This window comes from Oreochromis niloticus, linkage group LG5 (genome assembly GCF_001858045.2).
Source record: "Oreochromis niloticus isolate F11D_XX linkage group LG5, O_niloticus_UMD_NMBU, whole genome shotgun sequence".
Lineage (NCBI taxonomy): Eukaryota > Metazoa > Chordata > Actinopteri > Cichliformes > Cichlidae > Oreochromis > Oreochromis niloticus.
Window position 1 is genome coordinate 26,967,187 of NC_031970.2, and position 16,971 is coordinate 26,984,157.

The 16,971-nt window shown below is 40.3% G+C and overlaps 2 protein-coding genes and 1 long non-coding RNA gene across 7 annotated transcripts; 2 read left to right on the plus strand and 1 right to left on the minus strand.

Moving 5' to 3' along the window:
- Nucleotides 1–674: 674 nt before the first annotated feature.
- On the plus strand, nt 675–13,249 carry LOC100697401 (phosphatidate phosphatase LPIN2). Of its 4 annotated transcripts, none has more exons than XM_005469294.3 (20): nt 675–760; nt 4,991–5,191; nt 5,285–5,380; nt 5,468–5,709; nt 6,373–6,480; nt 6,606–6,714; nt 6,823–7,597; nt 7,698–7,791; nt 7,980–8,167; nt 8,252–8,345; nt 8,468–8,537; nt 8,681–8,773; nt 8,991–9,049; nt 9,417–9,567; nt 9,670–9,818; nt 9,997–10,083; nt 10,304–10,456; nt 10,665–10,779; nt 11,127–11,230; nt 11,944–13,249. In XM_005469294.3, exons 2-20 carry the CDS (start codon nt 5,000–5,002, stop codon nt 12,092–12,094), a joined length of 3,030 nt encoding a protein of 1,009 aa, XP_005469351.1. In that variant the 5' UTR covers nt 675–760; nt 4,991–4,999; the 3' UTR covers nt 12,095–13,249. The 4 variants fall into 4 exon arrangements, with proteins under 4 accessions (XP_005469351.1, XP_005469353.1, XP_005469352.1 ...); XM_005469296.4 differs by having other exon boundaries at nt 755–874; XM_005469295.4 differs by lacking the exon at nt 675–760 and adding an exon at nt 768–979.
- Nucleotides 12,745–15,010, minus strand: LOC112846947 (uncharacterized). The gene is made up of 2 exons (XR_003220170.1): nt 13,710–15,010; nt 12,745–13,353 (listed from the first exon to the last, which is right to left on the minus strand). It is a non-coding gene; the product is annotated as an uncharacterized LOC112846947 (long non-coding RNA).
- On the plus strand, nt 13,263–16,928 carry trim107 (tripartite motif containing 107). 2 transcript variants are annotated; one of them, XM_005469292.4, is made up of 2 exons: nt 13,263–13,395; nt 15,017–16,928. In XM_005469292.4, the coding sequence occupies exon 2, from the start codon at nt 15,028–15,030 to the stop codon at nt 16,573–16,575; it is 1,548 nt and encodes a 515-aa protein (XP_005469349.1). In that variant the 5' UTR covers nt 13,263–13,395; nt 15,017–15,027; the 3' UTR covers nt 16,576–16,928. The 2 variants fall into 2 exon arrangements, with proteins under 2 accessions (XP_005469349.1, XP_005469350.1); XM_005469293.4 differs by lacking the exon at nt 13,263–13,395 and adding an exon at nt 13,534–13,692.
- Nucleotides 16,929–16,971: the final 43 nt, after the last annotated feature.

Consider the following 16,971-nt stretch of genomic DNA (forward strand, 5'->3'; position numbering starts at 1 on the left):
GTTGATTCACATTGTACATTTATGAAGATGTCAATAACAAACATGGAAGTTAATTAATTAATTGTAGTTTATCTTAAAAAGATCTTTAAAAGATATAACTTTTGAAACAGTCATCTGTCCTTTTTCTTAGCTGCTTATCGGTAGAGGGTTGGAAACTATCCCCAGCATATGCTTAATATATATATATATATGTAAACATATTACCGGCATAATCTTTTCAATCCTGTACTTTTTAGGTCCTTAACTTCAGTAAAGTAGCAGTTATGTGAACCTTATGAGTTTTGTTTAGGCTTCACAGCTTTAGACCTTTTCCTGCAACTGCTCAGATGAATTTATTATCATTAACTATATTATCATTAACTATATAAACGTAACACTTCATAATGGATTTAGGTCAAACTTTGTAAGGCTTTGAGACTTTGTGAGACTGATAGAGTTTGTGTAGAATCAATATCTAAAATCACCGTTTGCCATTAAGCAGCAAGATAACAAAAGACTATTTACAGATTCCATCCCTTTGATAAATTACTGTACATACAATACCTGTTCATTTATTACTACACTGACAACTGAAATCCCCAATGAAAACATCCAACGTTGATGCCTTTGTTTACTATTCAAAATTGGAGGCGGGTCATGTTTTCTTTCCAGCTTTCTCATTGGCTGTTTGTTGGCTTGGGTCGTGCATGCGCAGGCGCACTAGTGTAGGAAGAAGGATGGATGGTTGGATGGCTTGTCAATCTAAAAGGCAACACGAAAGGTAAGCTACTGCCTTTAAAACCTTACTTCTAAAGAAGTGAGAAGGAATGAAGCCTCTGTAATACACGTAGCTGTCAAGGAAGAAGTCAAACAGCCAGTGGAGCAGAGTTATTTAGTGAGTTTGTAAAACTGTTTTGTGCCGTTAAAGTGAGACACATCGCTTCACAAGATAAGTCCTAAAGATGGTTCAGCGCTAAATTCCCGGTCAAGTTAAGTTAAGGTGGGTGAAGTACTTCAGAGTAAGGCTAAGAGTATGTGTAATGTCCTTTTATTTTTAGCGCGTTTGAAGTGTGAGGAAACGTGTTTTCTCAATAGTTTGAGTGGCTATTGGCTGGACTGTACCAGACACCTTTGCGGAAGTTGTTTGACTTAGGGGTGTACCTCCATCTAACTAAATATATACACAAGTCAGTAATACAAACTCAGCAAGAGCGTCTTTAAAATCGTTTGTTGGTTTACAAAGTAACTTTAGTTCGAAAGCATTCAACTATTTGCGTAAAATGTTAATGTTCCCCTTGGGTGACTGATTTTAGCGAATCTCTGATGATGGTGCTAATATTATGCAATCATAAAATCTGACGTAATGGATGTTTCACTGCATTTTTTTTATGCAACGCTGAATAGAAAAGATGACACATGTGTTAGACTAATGTGCAATAGGGTGAGGCAACTTCGATGTCTGCGGCTTAGAGGTAAAGGTCAGTAAAAGCAAAAGAAAGAACAAACTGATGGAAAACTGATGAAATCATTTGTGAACGGCTGTGGTTTTGCAAGTGTGAGAATATGTTGACTTTAAAGTAAGTAATTTGCATTTTTGGACTGATGGACAAACAAATTAAGGCATTAAACTAACCATGGGCTTTTATGAACTGATGACAGTTTCTTTGAATGGAATCAATGGGCGTGATGATAGATGGCATTTACTTTAAGGTAAGTTATTCCTCAGTAATGAGGCAATAACGACAGTGATTCTTTGAAATATACAGTCTTTCACTTAAGGGATGAGTATAGGAAGTTTACGAATGAATAAGAAGCACTGTGAATTGCAGATCAGGTATTTGACCCATGTATAGCAACGTTAACTTTTTTCCTCACTATGTGATGGCAGTTTCAGTTTTGAGATATTAACTTGTGCAAAACCTACCCTCCAGAAAACAAAATGTGCAAAGATGGGCGTAGCACACATTAGAACACATTAGCATACGGTGGAGAGTCGTCTTTTTTCCCTTAGGCCTACCTCTTTCCCTCCATAGGGAGAACAGGCAGTGTTTTCCATTCAGATTTGCAAGTCGTTTGCTTGAGTTCTTCCAAAGTGAGCTAGGATTATGAAGGGCTTTCCAGTCCTGTCAGAGCATGGCTGCTGGAGAGTCCCCTCATCTCTGATGGGCCAGAGAACTGTGGTCATTCCCAGAAACTGTGTGGCCGAGCAGTTCACGTGCGTGAGCGGTTTTATGCCATGCGTCTGTGAATAGCCTGTCCGACCCTTTTAGAAAGTGCTGGTCTGGCTGTCATGTGCACAGCTAGTGGGGAAGTATGAATTCAGTGTGACAGGAGGGAGTGTGTGTGTGTTTTAGTGTGCGCTTGTGAAATTGTATAAGATAGAGGAAGCAATAGTGTGAGTGAATATACTAGGACTCTCTCACAGATTGCCATATTTTTGCTTTCAACCTCAGAACTGAGAGGACTTGATTGCTGTCATCGCTGATGATTAGTGGTAGAAGCGGAGGTTCTGGTTCCACTTAGCTAGTTATAATCGACTGTTCACACTTTTGTAGCTGCACAGTTAATAATGTAGCCTCACAAATGTGGGGGGGTTAGCGACCTCAAGAGAAAGGCGAGCACTCTTGGGGGATCATAGCTGACAGGTTGCTCAGGTGGACATGGAGGTAAAGTGTCTTGACAAAGTTTCTTAGTTCCTGCTGTTGGAAAAGTAATTCTTGCGGTGCCGTATGGCAGACAGGAGATCTGGGAAACACAGCCTGGTGTTGAGGGGCCGTCTGCATCCTTCTCTGTGGGTAAGACATGAGATTAGCATAATGTGAAATTTAGATGGGTAATAGACAGGTGCAGCGGTTTGCTACATGATAAATCGGTGTTCTGTTGAATTTTGGTCTGTTATTTTATCGGTTCTTAGTGTTAAAATCATAGAAAAAGTCTGTTTGGGGGAATTTTTGATAATATTATGAATTTCAGTCTGATGGATCCTCACACATCTCGACCATTTCTGTTACTTTGTTAAGTTAACATTAAAAGCATCACAAGCTGTACAGAGCTGTATTAACGTAGATAACTCTAGGCATTTTCTTTAGTTTTTTTCCCCCAAGTTGCTACTTTTGCCCTTTGTGTTATTACATTATTACTTTGCCACAGGATCAAATACAACACTTCAGAGATTACCTATTAAAAATAGGTGGAAAACGACATCAAAAGGCTTTGATGTCTTTCTTTGAAGATGTACTGTATTAACATCACTGGGGCTTGTAAGACCAATTCAGGTAGAAGTCCTGTTTACAGATCCCACAGAAGCCAATTTCCCAAAACAGCGATGTTGATGGTGGCAGAAACGAAGTCAGAGCTGTTTAAGTAGATCTTGCCAAAGTTTGGATTCCTTTCCACTTGTTGTCAAACATGTTACAACCTGTTACAGAGAAAATCACGTATAATGGGTTTTTACATGTGACCATCATGACTAGACATAGAAATGACTCCAGTAGTTCCCTTTTGTTACCGTGACATCTGCACATAGTCATGATAAAAAGAAAGTAAACCCTCTTTCAGTTCTAAGGTTCGGGAAATAAATAGGTCTTTATTGGGGCTTAAAATGAGGTAAATACATCCTCAGATGAACAACAAAACATAAAATATAACACAGTGTCATTATTTATTCGGCAATACAGAAGCAGTGTGTGTAAAGCTAAGTATGCACCATGATTTGGTAGCTTACTGAACCCTGTTTAGTACCAGTGACTTGAAGTAATCATTTTCTGTTTATCAGTTTCTCACATCATTGTGAAAAGGTTTTGGCCCTCTCCTCTTTACAGGAATAATTCAGTTCACTAAGATTTGTGGGCATTTGTTAATGCAAAGCAGAATATTTATGTTTGTGTTCATGCAGCTCTCCTAAGCATCAGGTTGAGTTCTGTACTTTGACTGGACCATTGATTCTTTTCGTTCTGTTGTAGATTTCTTGGTGAGCTCGGGCTCATTTGACATGGGAATATATTGGTACACAGAGGAGTTCATGGTTGCCTCAGTTACTGCAAAGTGTCCAAATCCTGTGGCTGTAAGGAAAGCCCAAAATCAGTTGACAGTTGGTGTCAGGGTGTTTGTGCTGATATGCTGTGTTTGGTTTTCACCAAACATGGTGCTGTGCATTATAGGCAAACATCTCCACTTTGCCCTAATCTGTCCAAAGGACATTGTTCCAGAAGCTTTGTCACTTGTTCAGATACAACTTTGCAAACATAATTTGTGCTGCCATGTTTGTTTTTGCCTAAAAGAGGCTTTCTTCTTGCAACCCTTTCAAACAAGTCATACTTGTTTAGTCTTTTTCTAACTGTACTGTCATGAATCTTAATATTTAACATACTAACACAGCCCTGCAGAGTCTGAAATGAAAGTGGCGAAAATGAAAATGAAGCTACTGGGGTTTTTTTAGTTTCTCTGATCATTGCATGATCTGACCTTTGGGGAAGTTGGATGCCCGCTTCTGGGAAGACTGGCAACTCTCTTTGTTTTCCCCTTGTGAATAATCTTTCCCACTGAAGAATGATGGAGTAGGAATTGTTTGGAAGTGGCCTTTTAACCCGTCTCAGACAGTCAGTAAAATCAGTCTTCGCTCCTTGGCATTTCTTGGCAAACTTTACCCAATTAATTACGACCTCCCCACCCCACCCACCAAATCATTCAAGGACAACCCTCCGTTTTACAGTTAACTTAGATTTAACTATGTGTTTTTTATCAGCTAGCAATGTAACATATGTGCATATGGATAATTACAGGCTGAATATGAATTTTATCTTTGTCATTTAATTATTTTAATGCCTACAGGATGTATGACTGTACTGGCTTTTCCCTGCTATACTTGCTGCTGAAAATGTTAAACAAAACAAGAATTAAGGGTCAAAGTGCAGACCACAGACAGTTCAAATTGCAAAGTCGACACTATTTTTTTAATTTATTTTTTGGTGTGGTGTGACACGTGGTCTCCCTTCTTCCTTTTTGTTTCTAGTCCCAAACCATGAATATTGTGGGCCAGCTAGCAGAGACGGTGTTTGTGACGGTAAAGGAGCTGTACCGCGGCCTCAACCCCGCCACTCTCACAGGAGGGATTGATGTCGTCGTAGTGCGACAGCCCGATGGGTCTTTCCAGTGTTCCCCGTTTCACGTCCGCTTCGGCAAGCTCGGCGTGCTGCGCTCCAAGGAGAAAATTGTTAGTGTTTTGGAATATTTGTGTCATTTCAATTTCAGCATGATTGACTTCCTGTTGTCCCTGTGATAAGTGCATTGTTTACTGTGACTATAGGTGGACATTGAGATAAATGGAGAATCTGTGGATCTGCACATGAAGCTGGGTGACAATGGAGAAGCTTTTTTTGTGGAGGAAAATGAAAATATGGAGGTGACCACCAAATTATGTTTTTTAAATGTTTGCTGTCTTTTATATTCATTTTAAGTTTATTCGATTACTTATTTATTTCTGTCTCAGGTGCCAGCCCATCTGTGCACCTCGCCGATACCTCTTGAGGTCCCAGATGAAACGGAGGAGGCCACTGAGGGCTCCTCCTTAACTGGGTCCTGTTCCCGCAAGAAGAAACGGCGGCGGAAACGCATGCGCTCCGAATCTCACCTCAAAGAAGAGGTCAGCTCCTCATCGGATGAGAGAGAAAGTGATCATGCTCAACAAGAGTGTACACCTTCAGAGGAGCTTGCCACAAAATTGCAACTCAGGTAAGTCATCAGAAAAAAATAAAATAAAATGTGGTATATCTTTCAGAAGAATTCACTCTTTAAAATGCCTTTTTTTTGTAAATATAAATTTGAGTCTTTTAGAACTTATGCTTATGGTTTATGACGGTTAATCCTTGAGATGCTTTTGGAAAAGGGACTTCTCCTAGCGTCAGCTGAAAGATGACTCATATTAGCTTAAATGTTAATTTACAGTTTTAGGCAAAGTCACTGTTGAACACTTCTCTTCTCTATGAATTCATTCTGCATCTGGTAGTTTCTATTTTGTCTCTTGAAACAGGTTAAAAAATGCAATTATTCTTTGTGTAGCAAGTTTCTAATCGTGAGTTTAAGACAGCATGCTTGAAGGAGGTTTTATTGTTGCTTGACATTAGCATGTTTTGTTAAACCTGACATGGAATTTAAACATGTCATCCATCTTTAAATGTTGTGTGCGGGACCAAACCTGCCAGAACAAAATAATGAGCACAAAGCAGCTGGAAACTCCATAGAGCTGCGATGATGAATTTCAGTAGAACTGTCAATACAAGCAGCCCGAGGGAGTAATGTAGCCCAATATTTGTCTAAAACAACAGTCTACTGGAGCTGTAATGATGGTTTAAGATGAAATTTTATGTTAAGTGTGTGTGTGTCTGTGTTTTAAAGTAAATCGGTGTACTATTCATTGTCTGAGGAGGCAAATGAGGATCCTGGGGCCACCCAGACCAGAGAGACTCATCCACATTCAGATGGAGAGCAGTCACCTTCAGAAAAGTGAGAAAAGTCTATTAACTGACTAATCATATTCATTTGTTTGCATCAAGTGTCTTGTTATATCATCACTTTTTTCTGTCTCTGTAATTATGATCCTTCTCCTCTGTCTTTGTACTTTGCTGCAGTGTGTTCTTCAGTCACTCGTCTTCTCCTAAGAGCGACTCTGAACTCATGTTTAAAACTCAAGAGTCACCTGGTCCTCAGATGCAGTGGAACTGGGGAGGCTTTCCCACAGTAGGGCGACATACGCTCACACATGCAAATGTGTACCACTTCTGCGTACCTGTGTTGTCATTACTGACTGCCTGTGTCATATTTCTTATCCTGCTCTCCCTCTCGTAGCTGTGTCAACCAGAGAAGACGGCAGTGGATTCACAGGGTTGTTCTTCTTCCGACAATTTTCATTTCCGTGCCATTAAAAGACAAGACTCCTTTGACATGAGCTACGATCCTGTGATTAGCTGTGGGACAGTGGGCAGCGTCACTGTGGTGAAACCACAACCTCTGACTCACGTGCTCGATTTAGATGGACGCAACATGCAAACCATTGCTTTATCCAAAGAAAACAGTCACATTTCCATGTCTGCCTCCAGTGACGTCTTCAAGTCTTGTGCCTTATCGATGGATATGCCTCATGCTTCTGAGGCTGCAATGGAACAGGAGCAGAACAGAGACTTGTCTTCTAATTCAGTCAGTAAATGCACCGATTCCCTTACTAACAAAGGAAGCACACTGACTGTTGTTAGCCCAGTTAGCCCTGAAAATGAAAGTACTGTGGTCAAAGTGGCCACACCAAGCAATGCACAAAAACAACTCATTAAAGACCACACGGACCTAGAAACAAGTCCAAGTAATCCAAAATCCTGTAATGCACAACATCAGGGAACGCTATCTGACCAAGGTGAGCAGAGTTACAGCAGTAGCGCTCCTGTGAGTGAAGGTGACAGTGGAATCGATCCTTTCTCTGAGGGAGGGGAAGAGAACAGTGAACCCAGAGGGAGTGAGGGGTCAGCAGGAGCTTCTCCAAGACCCGAAGTGACAGACGCTGGGGTCAGCCTGCCCGCTGCAGAGGCATCTGCAGCATCTTCTAAAGCAGAGCAACAGGATAAGATAAAAGGTGAAGCATTTCTCTAAGCATTCCTGCTGTTTTAGGCATTACTCCATCATTTTGTACTCAGTCTACAGTGTATCAGTGTTAATGTGTCAACTGGTCACAGGTAAACGTAATCACCACCTAGGACCGACAGATATTTACCTGGATGATCTGACCACACTGGACCCGGAGGTGGCCGCACTTTATTTCCCCAAAAGGTGAGATGTCACATTAAGGTTCCTTCGTTATTGTAACTGAGCTCGTTGTTCCAATCTTCATTACTGACAATGATAAACTAATGTTAGAAATTGAAAGAACATACAATCATCCAGTAATTGTGCTCGAGTATTGAGTAGGTGTTGATTAGGTGTAGTTCAATTACCTTAAATCCCTGTGTTTCCTGAAGTGAGGGAGAGGGAGCGTTTCAGAACGGGGCAGAGCAAGGCTCCCGTTCAGGAAGCCAGTCGCCTCAATCAGTGGGCAGTGGGGCAATGGACAGTGGCACCGAGTATCTGTCAGATAACACCTCCTACAACATGGATGTCAGCATGTCCCTTTGCGGACGAGAAGGCAACACCAGCAAGATCACGAAAGGTAAGTGTGGTTAAACTGCTGCTGATGCCTGCAGAGTGTCTGCCACTGAAGTTAAGTTAGTTCCTGCATTCCTTCTTACTTCAGAAAAGTTTATGGAGCACCTTGTGACATATCAGGATTTTGCCAAGAATCCAGGAATCATTGAGGATCCAAGTCTTGTCATCTGCATAAACTCCAAGTACAGTTCCAAAAAATATATAATAATCTATTTCTAAAGTCACCACTATGTTATAACTCCAACAAGTTTATATCCATGACTCTTCATCAGCTGTTTTTGTTTTGTTTTGTTTTTTCTCACAGCTATTACAACTGGGCAGTGGCTGCTCCAATGGTTTTGTCAATGATGTCCTTTCAGAAAAACCTACCAAAGGTATTTTATTGTATTAAAACTAAACCACAAAAATGTTAGCTAAAGAAGCTCTCTTTATATTCTGGTACAGTTTTTATATTTTATTTATAAAAAGATAATCACAACAGGGGGAATATATTTGTTGTCTTTTTTTTTTTCCATAGAGTACAATAGAGCGACTGGTGAAAGACAAGATGCCCAAAAAATCTGGACGCTGGTGGTTTTCCTGGAGAAGGAGAGACATGAACAACAGCCAGGTAGATGCTCAGAAACTCATCACAGTCGTTATTTATTAGGTTTTGACAGTGTACCTAGAAGAAAAGACACACTACTTGTTTGGACCTGCAGAAATTAAACATGATACCTTGTGAGGAGGACGCGGCCTTGTCAGCCTTTTTTTTTTAATGCTCAACTCAGACATCAACTCGGATAAAATGATGCCAATGTTGGTTGGTTTTTTTTGTTTTTTTCCAGCAAAAAAACTCAAAGGAGGAGCCAGAGGAGCCACTGGCAAGTGTTTCTTCCACAGTAAAGTAAGCCACCTTTAATTACAGTAACTACCATTGTTGCGTTAAAAAATATCTTCCAGAGTTGTCTTTTTTTGTGCTGGGCGTAAAAAATGTTTTTGTCTTCTGTGGCCTTCCCTTTCTAGTATCAGATTTTATTCTAAAGTCACACATTTTAAAAGAACTATCTATAAACTGTAGCAACAAGACGAGTGCTTTTTCTATCCAGCTATCCAAAACTTTAGTACGCGTTCTCTAGTTTTTAGCATTTCTATAGACTCAAAGCAATCAAATGGTCGTTGTCTGTAAAACAGCCTCTGCATGTCCTCCAACTCTTCGCAAACAGTCCATTGCCAAACAAATTAGACACAACATTTTAATATCGTTTCTTCAGAGCGACACTGGATGATGTGGACAGTGATGAGGCAGCGGGCCTTGGACGAACAGCTGTCATTTCTTCCAGTCTTTCAACAGAAACCCTCAACACGGCTCAGTCTATCAGCCAGCTGTACCGCAAATCATTACGTCTGACGTCTAAACAAATCGTAAGAGATAAATTCGCACAAATCTTCATGCACCTCGATAAACTCTAATGTATCACAATCAGTTTATGTTAGGATGTATTTAACTGTTCTCCCTATACCCAGGAGGATTTAAACCTGCATGAAGGAGCGAACAAGGTGGTGTTCAGTGTGACCACACAATACCAGGGCACCTGTCGCTGTGAGGCTGCTATCTACCTGTGGAACTGGGACGATCGTGTGATCATATCTGACATAGATGGCACCATCACCAAGTAAGAACAAACACGATTTCATGCAAAATTATTAACAAACAGCTATGAGCAGAAATTAATATACACTTCTATTCCCCAGAAAGATTTCCAGCAGACTCCATCTGTCTGTTTGTTTTTCTTTTTTAATCAGCCTCATTCTTTTGCATTTTGAGCAGTCTTCTCTTTTGGTCTCCCGCAGGTCTGACGCTCTCGGTCATATCCTACCTCAGTTTGGAAAAGACTGGACGCACAAAGGCATCGCCAAGCTCTATCACAAAATACACGAGTATGTTAAATTGAAATATTGTGATATTTAATATCGTACCTGTAGTTTAACCATTACAGAAACATACAAAAAAAAATTGGAGTTTACCAATAAGATTAATATAGGGCAGCTGTGACATGAACCCTACATTGCATGGTAGTCTAATACATTTTTTAAGCACTGTAGATAAATTGCTCCCACATTAAAGTAAAAATTTATATCACTGTCACTTTCTTTGCAGAAATGGCTACAAGTTCCTGTATTGTTCAGCACGAGCTATAGGTATGGCTGCTATTACCAAAGACTATCTGCAGTGGGTCAATGACAAAGGTACCGTCCTCCCCAAGGGCCCCGTACTGCTGGCTCCCAGCAGCCTTTTTTCAGCACTACACAGGTACCACATATTCGTACTGAACTATTGAACAGAAAAGAGATGTAGTATGAAGCTGTTTAATAATGCAAATAAAATTGTTTTTTTAATGTACTGCTGACCCCTAGTGGCCAAATTGCCAATGCTCAGCTATTGCCAAAGACATAAAAATGTATGAAAGGGGACAATCAGTTGAACAGATGTGTGTTTTAACCTTAAACCATGTGTGCAGAGAGGTGATTGAGAAGAAACCGGAGGTCTTTAAAGTTGCCTGCCTCGGTGACATCAGGGACTTGTTCAACCCGCACAGACAGCCTTTCTATGCAGCTTTCGGCAACAGGACCAATGTAAGCAATGCTATGGGGCTGCTTTTAGCCCGGCTGTGCATCAAACCAACAAGTGTATTTGAAGTTTTCCGTTTATTTGAAGTTTCCCAGGTGTTAAGCTGCTTGTCTGGCAGTTATTTTAACCCCTGGCACATGACTGGGTTTATATATCATTGCAACACATTTAGAATTAAATTATGAGAAATATAGTAGTAAAGTGTTGCTTGTGGAAATGAATAAAACATTGGATAATGATTTATAATTATTGATTTGTGCTCCAGTAGCACAGTTTGGCGTACATAAATGCTGCAGAGGTGAAGAGAAGATTAACCTTAAACTCCTGTCTGTTGCTGCCTGGACTTTTACAGGATGCATATGCCTATAAGCAGGTTGGAGTGCCTGAAACCAGGATATTTACCGTCAACCCAAAAGGAGAGCTCATCCAGGAGAAGACTAAAGGCAACAAGTCTTCGTAAGTATGCAGGAGAAAAGTGATGGGAAAGTACATTGTTGAAAAGCAATACTGTTTTCTTTTTAAAAGGGAAACAAAATGTATAGATATAAGACACATTACACATGTTTTATCACACCATACAAATCAAGCAATAGTTAAAAAGCATAGTTTATGCACTTTAGGGGATGAGGAGCTTAAACTAAAAAGAACAAGGCTAAAAAAACAATCCATAACAGGCTAAAAATTAAATAAAACCAAAGACCTGTGTATAGCAGTGATCTGGGTTTGTTATTATAACCCATCTGTGGATTGATGTCCAGTGGTTAAAAATCCTTTGGCATTTCTTAAATTATTTTTAAATTTTTTTGCTCTTTCGGTGTGATAGTTTTCTCAGTACATACTCTCTTCTATCATGGACTGCTTAAGAACTAGACTTATGATGCCTCTGATAATATTTCTCTGGCTTATGACAAGGAGTACACATCTGATTTTACATTACAGCTGATTTTAAGCACTCTCCTTTAAAAAAGAAATATCAACAATTCAAGACGTTATATTTTTTTAAACCTATAATTGAAGTTTAAATGACTAACACGATAATTCTCGATGCAGGAGCACAGCTTTCAGAACATGTAATCCTTAATGTGGACATTTTTTAGACCCCTCACCTTCCATATATAAATATTAATGGTGTTCTCATTTGTGTTTTTACAATCCGTCATGTTTTGCAGATACAGCCACCTCAGTGAGTTGGTGGAGCATTTCTTCCCTTTTCTCTCTGCCGAGGGCAGAACATCCTCTGTTCTTGACTGTCCTGACTACAGTAGTTTTTCCTATTGGAAGGAGCCTCTACCAGAGCTGGACCTGGACGCACTACTGTAGACACGCAGTGCCAAACTCATACACAAAACATACACAAGCTAAGGCAAGCGCATATACTCCTAGGTTTTTCCCCGGCTTCACTGACTGTTGCCTTTGTCAACTGGAGTGCCTGTGTATGAGCCACCGAATAAACTGAAACATAAAGAGACCGCTCTCTCTTCTTCTGCTGCACTCAAAGGCGGAGCCCAATCGATGCACTGCCGACTGTGTCTGTTATATTTTGCTGTTTGTGTATTATACTACAATCAATATGCCACAACTGGAAAACATATGCCTTTGAACGGTTTTGAGCTTGTTGTTACTGTGTGTACCAGTGTTACAGCAGCACAAAAATATAATATTTAAATATTATAAGCCCAACAACTCAGACATCAGCTATGAACCTGTACAGATATAAAACTGAACTTTATTAGATGTGTGATGCCTAAATCCTCCAAAACATTAAATTAAATGTGTTATCCTTTATTCTAAGAAGATTGTAGAGAATTTATGACTGTGTGCTGCTGACAGCAGAAAATGTCTTAGGATTTGAGTGTTTGGGTGTAGATTGCAGCTACATGTGCTGAGAAACCAAATATATATTCAACACATGTTTAAAATGCTTTATTCTAGAGGTGGTTTCCATTCATTTGGATGTAACTCGTGAGGTATTGCCTGATCTGCAGTGACTGTTAATGGAGTGTTTTTAAGTTAAAGTTGACACAGGTGAATGCAAACCCCCTTGGATGGAAAGCTGTAATAGAATACTACCACTGTGTCAAGTCTAAATGTAAAGTAAGCAAGCAGATTACAGTTTGTACACTACATGAGTGAGAGGGCCTCAGACCTACAGCCACTTACATTTCAGTTGAGCAGGCAGCTGTTCCACTTTGTGATGACACTGTTGTGTTTAGTTTTTTATTTTTTTGCACATATTTTGTCCTCCAACTGTGTGGCAATGCATTGAAGCTGAGGATACGGCTGTTACTGTTTAGACCAAGTATGCAGAAATACGCATGTCGTCATTTGTTTTTAATGATATACTTGACTTCAGTTTAAAAGATTAATTATTGCAAGAGTGAAGTTAAATTGCCAGGTGGGATTTCTTAAATGTGCATTAACATCTGTAATACAATAAAAGGCAATACAAAGTAATCAAATAAAGAGCTAACAAATTCCATTGGTAGCTGCAGTTTTATTAGCTCCACGTGGGTAGGTGACGGCGTGTTTGCTGAAGAGGATTACAGCGGATCTCTGCGCGGGGCGTTTTCTTGACGCACCTGACACGGAAGAAGCAACACAAAAAATTACGGTTCCTTCAGGTAAGTCTTTAAAGCTGGATGGTATGTTTTAAAATAATAATACTAATAATAATAACTACATGTTTCTAAATAAGTGCTTACGCTTTACACGATGCCCCAGAAATTTGGGGCTTGAGAGGCTTTTGAAGAGCAATCGTGCAATGTGCGATTTAATAAGAAAACAAAGCCGAATTAAGTGAGCTCATTTTTTTGTTCCCACCCTAGCAGGAAATCGTTCATCGTACATGTTAAGGAAGGTAACCTTTGGATTCCGCTCGTGTGCGTCCTGTTCTCAGGAAAGCGAAACTTAACCAACAGGTTAACAGTCTTCTTACCAGTTACTCGTAGATCTTTCTGTTTCCTCTTTTATGGCTACTACTACAAGTTTTCATTTACAGCAGGCATCCTGTGACGATGCTCACATATGGTCTTATTTTGTTTTCAGTGCACTTCAACTTTTCAGTTGCCTTTTGTTGTGCTTAGTCACTGGTGTAACTTCCGGATTTTACTACTGCAAGAAAATATATTCTATATTTGGACTATGTGAGACACGGGGAACGATGTAGACGCTACCAGTTATGGGGAAATAGCTAATTATCATTTTATTGTAATGCATTTAGGAAACTGAAAAAAAAAACAAAAAAAAACGTGGTTTGTCCGTCTGTGGCACCAGCTCTGCAGTTTCCATTAAATAATGTGTTTGCTGTTTTCAGCTCATCAACCCTATCTAGAAAAGAAGTCGATGTCGCTCAAATACATTATGCATCCAACCCCCAGACCATGAAAATTAAACCAGATTAAACCTTTTGGAAGCCGAGAAAATAAATATTTGTTATTAGATCATGACAAAAACATAGCCGGGAAAGAAGTAACAGAGCTGCAAATCAATGTTACTGTTGCACATATATTTTTCTGAAAGTGATTCTAACTGTAAATCTATCATTACTGTCAAGGTCATAGCCAGAGTTCTGTAAATTATGTCTGCCCACATCAGCGAGTGCCTCACTGGTGTCCTTTCCCCTGTGTTTTGCTGTAATAGTTGTTTTTCTCCTCTGTCAGGTGAAATACACTTCATTTTAATGCTCAAACAAATATAAAACTTGGTTGGTTTGCAGTTTGGTCATTAAGAAGACAGAAGCTAAAGAGCTTGGTATTTAATCACTGTCAACATTTTTTTTTCTTTCTACTGTGTTTGCATTAGGTCTGGACCGCTGCCAGACCAGTTCAGTAACATACTGCTGTAATACACGCACAAAGTGTTATGGCATTGTCTTCCTGACATCAGCACGCCTTCTTTCTGGCAGCATTTATTGTTCCGAAACATCTGTAATGTCAATCATCATTAATGGTGCCTTCAGAGATATGCAGTGCTACTCCAGAATCTCTTATAATAATGTATTTTTCTTTCCCATTGTTGTTTTAACTTGCATATGTAAAAGCAATACTTTTACATAGTAAAAAGTATTGAAAAATGATCTGTGGTTCGTACATGTAGTCATATATGCATTCATTCATTATAGTTAGTGTAGAGTGTAAGCCCTTTTTGATAATCAGTACAAACGCTAGCAAACAATTACATTAATTGTGTATTGTGAATTACTTACCATTGCAAATGTTTACCACAAGTTGTCTTTTTTTTCAGCACCTGTCATCATGTCTGAGAGTGAGAATGAAGAGGCTTTGGCTTTGGAGCTTACATGTCCCATTTGCCTGCAACTATTCTCTGACCCAGTTTCTCTTCCTTGCGGTCATTTCTACTGCTTTGCCTGTCTTGAGACCATGGCAGAAGGCCTTGACCATCACAACTGCCCCGAGTGTCATTCTGAGTATCAGGGATCCGATGCCTTTGTGAAGAACTTCAAAATGAGTTGTATTGTAGAAACCTACAAAGCCACTGCTGGGAAAGTCCTCCCCCCTGCAGACCCTGCTGATGGCAGCTATGTAACAGTCGAGAGCGATCATAGCTCTATGACAGAGGATTCTGAAGCCAAATATCACCAAGTGCAAGAAAAAGCTGGAGAGCTCCAAGAGGAGAGCGAAGAATGCAAAGCAAAGGATGGGTTTCGAATTGGGTCTGGATCCACAGAGCATCCCTTTTCAGTGGATCAGGAAAAAGGTGGTGGCAGAGGCAAAATGGAACTGGATGAACCAAAGTTTAAACTGGCGTCGCAAGTGACTGAGCTGAACCTCAAGTTAGAGATGGCAGAGGGTGTCCTTAAGAAAGAAAAGGAGTTGGAGTTAGAGGTGACCACTGCTAGTGGTCGGCTGAGAGAGAAAGCATCCGGCCTGTTAGAGAAGATAAAGGAGCTGTCACAGAACTACATCGAGGGAGTGACACAGATGATTGAAGAACAGTTAGGTCCACCTGAGGCCATCATATGCTCTCGGGTTAGTCAGGCCTCTGAGCTGACCGAGCAGCTGAGGCAGGCTTTGCAAACAGCTGAATCCCTTTTGAAAGAAGAGGATGGGGCAACATTTAGTGAAGAGCTCCAATGTTTGCAACCACAAATTGCAGATTTGATTTCAAAACAAGTGGGAGAAGAGGAAGAGCTTGTTAATGTAAAAGTCAACCTTGCACAGGCTTGTCCCAAGGTGGAAAACATGAATGCTGAGCTGAGGGAAAGACTCGGAGAGATTCAGCGCTCTCTTCGAAACACCCTCAACCCTTCTGAGATCACCTTTGATCCAGAAACGGTCCACCCTAACCTTGTTCTCTCAGAGGACTTGAAAACGGCCACATTTAGTGCTGCCAAACAGAACTACCCGTCCTCTCCTAAGAGGTTCACCAGCTTCTTCCAGGTCCTCAGCAACCAAAGCTTCTTTGAAGGTGATCATTGCTGGGAGGTGGACCTGGAGGGGTCACCTTGGATCATTGGCGTGTGCTACAGTGGGAAACTAGAACGCAGCGGGGTGCCATCTGCTCTGGAAAGCAGTCGAAGCTCTTGGTGTCTGATGTGGTTCAACAACCTTCTGACTGCCTTCGAGCAAGGTCACAGTGTACCTTTGAAGAGGACCACAGTGTCACGCAGACTTGAGCTCAAGCTGAGCTTCAAGACCCACAGGCTGAGCTTCTACAATGTTAGCCCTACCAGTGGAAAGACTCACATTTATACATTTAAGGCTAACTTAACTGAACCAGTGCACCTGGCCTACAGGATGATGTCAGGTCACCCAAAAGGCCGTGTCACAATTTATTCATAATTGTAACCACAATTTAACAAACTGTGCCTAGAAAAAATAGTAAATAATTTAAGTTAAGACTTGTACAATAAAACAGTTTTGCCTTGTACTAGAGGCTTTACATGATGTCGGAGGGACGCTTCTCAATTTGGCATCAACATAAAATCATTAATATGAATGAAATACCTGTTGCAGAATGACTGAAAGACTAGTGCAGAAATGCAGAGCTCAGAGGGGAATATGGATAAATATATTTTTCTTACTCCAGCATAATGCACTCCTAATGTAATGTAAACAAGGAAGAACACTTTAAAATGAAGATGTACTTTTAAAGATGTTCTACTTTAACTGATAAATAAACTCCTTACAGAATCCCCAGGGCCTCTGTTTCATAATATATTATGATTATATAATTAG

What these genes read in the sequence shown, in the direction of transcription:
- LOC100697401 (XM_013269160.3), top strand. Translation starts at nt 2,709, where the DNA reads ATGGCAGACAGGAGATCTGGGAAACACAGCCTGGTGTTGAGGGGCCGT. An exon ending in GCAACAGGATAAGATAAAAG is followed by an intron (nt 7,598 to 7,697) that starts GTGAAGCATTTC and finishes AACTGGTCACAG; the next exon opens with GTAAACGTAATCACCACCTA. An exon ending in TTCAGAAAAACCTACCAAAG is followed by an intron (nt 8,538 to 8,680) that starts GTATTTTATTGT and finishes TTTTTTCCATAG; the next exon opens with AGTACAATAGAGCGACTGGT.
- trim107 (XM_005469292.4), top strand. Translation starts at nt 15,028, where the DNA reads ATGTCTGAGAGTGAGAATGAAGAGGCTTTGGCTTTGGAGCTTACATGT.